The following is a 9530-nucleotide window of genomic DNA, read 5'->3' as shown; positions in this document are numbered from 1 at the left end:
TCACACTAGTATCATAACTTCCATTGCATTGGACACCTGCGTAAGTATATCTGGACCATCTTTATGCATTGATGGACTTGACACACATGGACAAAGGACATAGGAAAGGTCACAATATCTGCACAAAAACAATTTAATTATGTGGCAAACATTATTCAATCAATAGGAAAGTGCATTTGGAATATTAAACATGTAGTACACAACAACAGACTGATCAGTACAAAATACAAAAAAGTCTAGAAATCAAGAGTCTAGAACACGTCCTGTCTGCAGTGTTTAATAGTACAGATTACTACACTTTGCGGCCGCAGAGTTCCTGTGTCTTTAATGTCAAAAGACTGTCCAGGAACCAGGCTGAACTCAAACCTCTGAAGCAGTTTGGGGAGCACAACTTTCGCCTCCATCTGAAACACAACAGAAGACCATTACAATGATGTGAAAGTTGACAAATTATGTCACTGCGAACAAAGTTCAATTGTCTGTTTATGTTTTATCACCTGTGCGAGGCCCTGCCCACGACAAGAGCAAATGGGTAGTAGCAGTAATAAGGCCTTATAAAAAAAAGGAAGAAAACATATGATAAACATTAGTTGACTAAACAGTGCTCACAGCAGATGATTTGAGTTGGCAAATGGCAAAGAACATAAAGGATCTTGTTGGTTAAATGACTTACTTTGGGGCATTCACATCAAATCTCTCTGGATCAAACTTCAGCGGATCTTTGAAAAACATTTCCAATCTTCCGGAGACATATGAACTGAACTGTTTGAAAAAAGACAGCAGTAGTAAACAATTTTGGAGATAAAGGCCACATTTACATATATTTTTATATATTTACATATCCAAACTTGATAGTGTGGAACATATTGAGGAAACTGAATTACTCAAAAAGAGGCCATTGCACATTGAGTCCGAAATTTGCGTATACATTTCTGCAAGTTAAAAAAATAAATGACCTCACGTTGTTGACATTTACACATTGCCACCGATTTTTGCGTCCGTCATCAAAAAATTTAAACTGGGTTCAACAATTCAGAGACACTGTACAAACGAGCACCAAATACGAAAATGTGACTGTATGTGTAAAGACCTTTACTCTATGTGGAGAATACTCACAAGAGCAGCACATCCTCCTGGCACTTTCAGTCCATTTATAATGATGTCATCAGGCAGCCAGCGAGATGTTCCAGGAGCAGTGGGGTACAAACGCAGTGTTTCCTTCAACACCTGCAAAGAGTCAATAACACCATGAGCAATCAACAGTCTTCTTGACTGAAGTGTTTACTAAAGTACTGTAGGTGTCAATAGACCGACCTGAGACAGGTAACTGAATTTTCCCAGGTCTTCATATACAATTTCACGTTTCGTTCCGAGCACTTCATCCACTTCTGCTTTAGCTCTGGGAAATAAAAGAAATGCAACACGGTAATAACAGACTGCTAGAATTACACATTCATTTAACATGAAAAATGTATGTGTTTTACCGTTTATATATCTCAGGGTGTCGTCCTAATTCCATAATTGCAAACGAGAGCTGATTGGCTGTTGTCTCTTGCCCTGCAGAGAAAGTTGGTTGTAACTGCTGAAGTTTATGAACACAACACACACATCACGGTAACTCACCCGCTATAAAGAAAGTGACAAAATTGTCCAGCATCAGCTCATGATCTTCCGAGTTGTTTGCTTTTTCCTCCTCTTCAGCAAAAATAAAAACTGTTAGATGTTGACTTTAATGATGTTTAAAGTCACAGTCAAATATGACCTATAATACCTGCTGTCTTGAGAATTTGAGTGAGGATGTCTTTGGGGACGTCTTCACCATTTTCCACTGCTGTCTTCCTGTTTTGTATCCATTTCTCTCCTGTTGCACGCAAGAGTTCAGCTGCATCTCTTATTTGTTGTACCGTCTTCCAGTTCTTGGGGTTAATCTGAAGTTTTGTTTCACAAATATAAAACACTGTAACAACCGTAATAATTGAATACATATTAGTCTTGATAATAAAAAAATTCTCCGACCTTGAAAAAAGGGTCTCTGAGATAATACACCATGCCCTGTAAACACATCTCTATGGCATATTGCAGGGGGGAGCCATTATCCTTTGTCAAATTTAAATCAACTCCAAAAGCCACCTGTGGATAAAAACACACTTAAATAATAAACCCAGCAACAGATGATCTGACTTTTTTCTGGAACACAATTAAAGTAAATTACAGTGAATTTTTTTTTTTAAATATAATTTTTCTTTTCAGATGCTTGACGGTCTGAATAAAATCAAACAGGAGTTAAAGGAAAGGAGTGTGAAACCTTGGCAATGACGTCGAGTGTGACACAGTTGACCAAATTGTGCATGACGACAGGTGTTTTCGTGTCTGCCGTTTCCTCCAGTTTGTCCATGAGGCGTTCTGACATCTCATTAAACGTGCCCATAAGGCCTCGCAGGTATCTGATGAATAAAATATCATCAACTTTCAGGTTTTCAGTGTCCTATTCCATACATGTTGTGTATTTGACTCACGAGCTGCTAAAGGCTGGATCCATAATGCGCCGTTGCCTGTACCAGACATCATGATCTATAGCCGTCACAAGTCCATTTCCCAGGAACCTGAGAAGATTGGAATAATGTGCCTCGAGTCACCAAGAAACCTTAAAGGAATTCCTTTCATGCTAAAAAATAACCATATTGTTCTGACAATTGTGTAGGAACCCAAGAATAGCACATCATCTAGCCATTGAACAGTATGCTTCATTTCACAATTTTACAACTAGAGAACCCTCCAAATACAATTTAAAATTCTGTCAGCTGAACCAGATCTGGACCAGATCTGTCCCGCATTTGGACTGAAATACTATAGAAAAACCAGAGATGTTCCAGAGTTGGCCCAGTGCTGGCCCAGATGAGGAAAACGGATCTGTGCCGCTGTTGGCCCGTTGTGCTAAAAGACACCGGCCCAGGTCCGTTTTACACATCTGGCCCAGAATTTATGAAGGGTCTGGGCCAGATCTGGTCCAGATGATTTTTGCTATCTGGTATAAGGTACAGTGAAATACTCACCTTTTTCCAAACAAGTTAAAGAGGCGTTTGTAGACGAAAGGATCTTTGGGATACTTAGGTGACATCAATACTGTCTAACATAAGCAGACAGAGATTTGATTATATGGTTTTTTTATACTTATTATAAATCTAATTAAGGTTAAAATGTTTACCTTAGTTGTCTCAGGGCAATAAATCATGACAACAACAAAATGCAAGCTGTTAATTCTGTAGACAGGACCATATTTTACTGCCCTTTAAAACATAAACACAAGCACATTGTGAAGAACACATAGACTTTCAGTATTTACCCTGACCACCAATAAAACATTTCTGTATGTCTATTGTGCATTAAATTCAAGAAAGTCAGTATGTCTGATAGAGAAATGAAAATGGAGAACTACACCGTTTTTTCAAGCAACTGTTTTACCATGTAGGCTATATGTTAGACAAAGGTTAGTTTAGATCTATTTGTGTACTAATGTATATGTAATGCTTTGGCAATGTAAAGCCTTAACATTTTGCCAATAAAACTATTTAAATTTCAGGCTAATCAGATAATCTAAACAACTAACACGTGAAAAGGTTTCAGCTCTTACCATTCCAAAAATAAATCGTGTATGACGCCGTCCGATTTCGTTATTGCTTTTATAAAAGTTGGTGTATGTCCCAGTAAAAAACTATAAAAAAAGTTTTCTCATTAGCATATCTTATCTCTTACAACAAACAACAAAGTTGTCATGGCATTATTTTTTTAATCGTATAATCCCATTGTGAATACATAACGTCTCTTGGAGGTCCAGGTATATGATCGTATTTCTGATGTATATATCTAACATACAGACAATACGCAACAAATGCGATTAAAGCAACACAGAGCACGTAAAACATTATATATGAGAGCCATCCTGTGATCTCCTGAAGGACTGTCATCGTACTGTATAACGTTACGTCTTCGATTAGCTAACTTCAGCGGATACTATTTAGGCTTGTGTCTGATGTGTTACTATAGATCTCTCGTATTTCCGGGTATCATTACATTGTTTTGAACTGGTTTGGACGACAGAGGGTAGTCTTCTTCCACTGAAGCCAAGATTAAAACAATGTGCTATTTTTTTCTTTAAAATAGTTATGTTTTTACAGCACTATTTTACAGTTTATCTCAGTTTAAATTATCTCAGTTGTTTTGGAGCATTTCTAGAATCGTACTTAACACTCTAAATTTTTCAAAACAAGGTCATATGGCATAGGCTATTGTAAAGAGTAACGTTATAGAACCTCTTCATGGTACGCATACATCTGATCCCCAGTTAACTTCCGGTTTGTGTTTGGCTATTGTCTAAACTATTTATATTTCAATTTAATTTTTCGATCATATAAATTTAGATTAGAATTTAACTGTATAAAAATTGTATTAAACAAAAGATTTGTTGATTTTTTTCATCTTATTAAAGGGGCATATGATGCGGGCATATGATGCGAACACGTGTTTTATGTGTCTTTGGTGTGTTATAAGTTGCTCAAATGACCGGCCAAATGTATACGCAAGCAGTCTTTTCGTACCTGCCAGTACAATTGCTTTGGAACCTGATGTTCCAAATATGGTAAGAGGAGTAACATTTCCGTCACACGCTTGCAGTATTTGACCAATCACTACGCACTGCTAAACTGGTCAATCATAGCACACCTAACTTTACAGAGCGAAGAGCTTTGTAAAAATCCGCTCATTTCAGAGAGGCGGTGAAAGGGAGAGGTTCAAACAGTAAATACAGCGTTATTTAACCTTAAATTGTGCATGCACATTGCATTACATCTTAAACAAACGATAATATTTGTTTTAGCCGTGTAATATCACCCCATTAAAAAAAACGATTGGTTGAATGGGTCCTGTATTTGGCCGCATTGAAAGAAACCGTATGGTTAATTGATATCTAGCGGTTGAGTTTGGTATTGCAGTCTAAATTTAAAATATTGGAGAGACAAGTTTAGCCATGTAACATCCCATGTTCTTTTGTTTTGTATAATAAATAATCTTCAGGCACTCTATTGGTTGTGAATATGAACAGAAAGTTAGGTTGGGGTCATAAAAGTTAATGTTTGTTTATGTTGTTAAGATGAAAGCGACTATAGTTGACTCACTTATATACAAATTTGTTGTATGGTGTGAATACAAAAATTTAGCCAGCAAACTAATCATCACGTGTTCCATTCTGATGCGCAAAATAATATTTATGATAAAGTAAGTTTACATTCATGTTTGTAAATAATGGCACTGATATTGTTGACTGTGATTGCTACTTGTGTATTAATGGTGTTGATTACGAGATAATGTTGATGTTTATTTAAATTATTCTAGTGTGTTTGCCTCTGTTAAGCAGAGCATTAGCACGCTAGCATCGCTGCTTGTGCTGATAATGTTTCCAAAGTTTTTATTTGTTATTTAGCGTTCTATTATGCCGCTGTTTGTATTTAATTTGTATATTATATTTTTTGCCAGAAAACGTATATTTCCTTATACATTTTCCTTTTCCTTACTTTATCTTCCATAGACATAAAAATCTAACTGTTGGAAAAAAATAGAAGGTGACAAAAACAAATTCAAAGTTTGAATAACAATTCAATTCAATTCAATTCAATTCAAGTTTATTTATATAGCGCTTTTCACAATGTGTATTGTTTCAAAGCAGCTTTACAGGGGCAAACAGGAAAAACAGAAAAGTTAAAACACAGCATAGTGCATGGTATTTATACAACGAGTAAGATCATTCTAATAAATAATATCTAATTTCTAAATAAATGAATGAATGCAGTCTCCCGGTGAGCAGGCCAACACTGCCCTGTTGTGGCGAGGAACCCAAACTCCAATGATTGATTAATGGAGAAAAAAACCTCGGGAGAAACCAGGCTCAACCGGGAGGGCCAGATCCCCTCTGACGTGCAATATCTGCACTCAGACTGCTGACATGTGGATTTGGTTTAGCAGTTAATACCAAATATTGTAACTTCAGCATTAATAATACAAATAGTCCGTCTTTGCTCTTGGTTGGGGATGTAGTTGTCTGAGCTGGGATGGTCCGATGGTCATATTTCTCTTGGCTGTTGGTGGAATTGCCTTAGATGGAGCTGGGATGGTCAGTCAGTCTGCAGCTGTAGCTGGCGTAATCTCAAATTGGGGATGGGCATCTGTCGGTCGTTTGGACATGGTGGAACTTCTTCCTACCTTGGGATGGGCATCCTGAGGCAGAGCCGGAAAGAGAATAAAGAGAATAATTAGCGTAGCTGCTGTTCATTAACTATGCATTAAGTGAAAGCTTGGCTGAAAAGATGTGTCTTTAATCTAGATTTAAATTGGGAGAGTCTGACCCTCGAGTAGTATCAGGAAGGCTATTCCAGAGTTTAGGTGCTACGTATGAGAAAGCTCGTCCCCCTTTGGTGGATTTTGTTATTCTAGATGTTGTCAAAAGTCCTAAATTTTGAGATCTTAGAGAGCGTGATGGGTTGTAACGTGATAAAAGCTCGGTTAAGTAAGTAGGTGCTAAACCATTCAGGGCTTTGTAAGTAATTAAAATAATTTTAAAATCAATACGATACTTAATGGGTAGCCAGTGAAGCGATGATAAAACTGGGGTTATGTGATCGTATTTTCTTGACCTAGTAAGAACTCTGGCAGCTGCATTCTGAACTAACTGTAGTTTTTTTATCGATGATACAGGACAACCACTAAGTAGAGCATTACAATAGTCAAGCCGTGAGGTCACAAATGCATGAATAAGCTTTTCTGCGTCTGCAACACACAAACTATTTCGTAATTTGGCAACATTTCTAAGGTGGAAGAAGGCTGTTTTTGTGATATTTGAGATGTGATTTTTAAATGACGGTTGCCGTCTAATATAACACCTAGGTCTTTAACTGTATTTGTTGGAGTAACAGTGCAGCTTTCAATTTGCAGGCTGTAGTCGGAGATATTCTGTTTAATTGATTTTGGTGCTGTAAGTAATATTTCTGTTTTGCTAGAGTTTAAAAGGAGGAAATTAATTGTCATCCAATGTTTTCTGTCCTCGATGCACTCTGCCAGTTTGGATAGCTTAAAGGAATCATCTGGTCTTGATGAGATATATAGCTGAGTATCATCTGCATAACAGTGGAAGCTAATTCCATGTTTTCTAATAATGTTGCCGAGGGGCAGCATGTATATGGAGAAAAGCAAGGGTCCTAAAACCGATCCCTGAGGTAATCCATAATTTACTTGCGTAAGATTTGACGATTTCCGATTTAAATGGACGTATTGATATCTGTCTGTTAAGTAAGATCTGAACCATTGCAGTGCATGTCCCTGAATACCGATATAATTGTGTAAACGATCTAGTAGTATATTATGGTCTACAGTATCGAAAGCAGCACTAAGGTCAAGCAGGACTAAGAGTGAGATGTTACCTTTATCTGAAGCAATCAGGAGGTCATTTGTAATTCTAATGAGCGCAGTTTCAGTGCTGTGATGCGGTCTAAAGCCAAACTGAAACTTTTCGTTCATGTTATTATTTTGTAGGAAGGTACACAGTTGAGTTGACACTACTTTTTCTAGTATTTTAGACAAGTACGGGATATTTGAAATTGGTCTATAGCTTCCAAGTTCATTGGGGTCTAAATTTGTTTTTTGATAAGAGGCTTAATTACAGCCAGCTTAAAGGGCCCGGGGACATTTCCTAGATTAATTGACGAGTTGATTATGTTACAACTGGGCACAATTACAGCAGGTAGTAACTCTTTTAATAAAGTAGTCGGAATGGGGTCTAATAAGCATGTCGTCGGTTTGGATGTTGCAATAATTTTAATTAAATCGTCCTGATTTATAGGAGAAAAACACTCTAGCTTTTCTTTTTGGGTGACGGTTGAAACTAATTCTTCCGACACACTTGGAGGTTTGGTTTTAGCTATGTTGTCTCGTAATATTTCGATTTTGGATCTAAGTCATTGAGGATCCACAAATCATTGGAAATAAGCACTGAGGATCTAAGCACTTGGATGAGTTCGGGTTCACGCCGTCTCTGTGTGCCTCGCCTTCTCCACGGAGAGATGACTTGCCATTTCATTTCTCTCAGCCTGACACTTGAAAGCAAGCGGACTTCACAATTCTTTCCGTGAGTTCACAAAGAACTTACCAGGTCATGGCGCGCCCCCTATGCACCCAGTCTATGACCCTCGTCTTCCTCCGCTCTCACCACGATTGACGGCGAAGAGGAAAAAGGCTACGAGAAGCTGCATCCCCTCGATGAGTATTTGGCCCCACACTTATGTCTGCCCACTGCCATTGGATGGGCGACAAAAGTAGCCCACCCATCTAAGCCGTGTTAGATCCTCCACATGTGGCCACTTCAGTACTGGCTGAAACCGAGAGTTCCGCCACAAGCTTGGCATCTCGGAGGCTTACACATCCAAGTGGATTGAGTCTGTCTCTCTGCCCCAGCTCCTTGGAGGAAACCGCTGTGGCTTGAGCATGGGGTGCCCCTGGGCATTTCCCGATAGATGCCTCCAAAACAGGTTGGGGGGCTCTGTGTGATGGCATGTCGGCTTTCGGCAACTGTTCAGATCGGGAAAATTCCTGCACATCAACTGCCTGGAGTTGCAGGCCCTTCACAACTTCCTGCCAGTTCTATGGAGACGCCATGTGTCACACATAATTCACCAGGGAGGCCTCTCCTCGAGGCGCCTTTTTTCCCTGGTACTCCGCCTCTTTGAATGGGCCAGGTCCGATCTGCGCTCTCTGAGGCCAACACATGTGCCAGGCAAACTGAACTGGGGAGCAGATATGTTATGTCGGAGAAACGTCCATTCAGACGAATGGACACTCCACCTTCTGACGTTCAGAACATCTGGGTGGTCTTCGTCAAGGAAGAGGTCTACTTCTTTGCCTCAGAAGACAACTCTCATTGCCCAACCTTGCCCCTCTACTATCCTTGTATGGGATATTCCCACGGTGCTGAGAGCCCTGAAGAGCTCTCCCTTTGAGCCTTTACAGTCGGTGGACCTTCGTTCAGCTGATGCTAAAGACCGCTCTGCTGCTTGCGCTTTCATCTGTTAAACACATGGCCGATTTACAGGCGCTGTCTGTGAGCCCTGCCTGTCTTGAATTTGGGCCTGATGATTCTAGGGTGGTCATCAAACCGAGACAGGGCTACGTACCGAAGGTGCTCTCTACCTCGTTTATGGCACAGGTAGTGGCGCTTTCTGCGAACGATTACCGGACTGGCCACCTCTTAGCTTGGCCCTGTCCACTCGGCCTGTACTCCACCTAGTACGTTTCTTCCTGAGAGTCCTGCCCACACAGAATTAAAATCAAAGCCTAAAATTGGTATAGAACTGCAGATTTGGAATACTTCACAGTAGCAGCCCCCCTAACACTTTCAGTCCTTTATAATGATGTGGTCAGCTAGACCGCAAGATGTGCCTAGAGCAGTGGGATAAACCAGGTGAAACCTTGGCAATATTTCATAACGATAG

The 9530-nt window shown here is 39.5% G+C and overlaps 1 protein-coding gene across 1 annotated transcript; it reads right to left on the bottom strand.

Annotated features, from left to right (window-relative positions):
- LOC130434519 (cholesterol 24-hydroxylase-like) lies at positions 1–8595 on the bottom strand. Its single transcript, XM_056764717.1, is given in 17 exon segments — positions 1–404; positions 498–523; positions 526–551; positions 674–762; positions 1117–1227; positions 1315–1399; positions 1485–1557; positions 1624–1695; positions 1772–1928; positions 2017–2130; positions 2306–2444; positions 2517–2603; positions 3054–3127; positions 3206–3287; positions 3632–3712; positions 4072–4115; positions 8461–8595. Coding segments are annotated over 17 exon segments (1548 nt in total). The 3' UTR covers positions 1–251.
- Between the last annotated feature and the right edge of the window lie 935 nt (positions 8596–9530).

The sequence above is a fragment of the Triplophysa dalaica genome, chromosome 13, assembly GCF_015846415.1.
Source record: "Triplophysa dalaica isolate WHDGS20190420 chromosome 13, ASM1584641v1, whole genome shotgun sequence".
Classification (NCBI taxonomy): Eukaryota; Metazoa; Chordata; class Actinopteri; order Cypriniformes; family Nemacheilidae; genus Triplophysa; species Triplophysa dalaica.
This window is presented reverse-complemented; position numbering and strand designations above follow the sequence as displayed.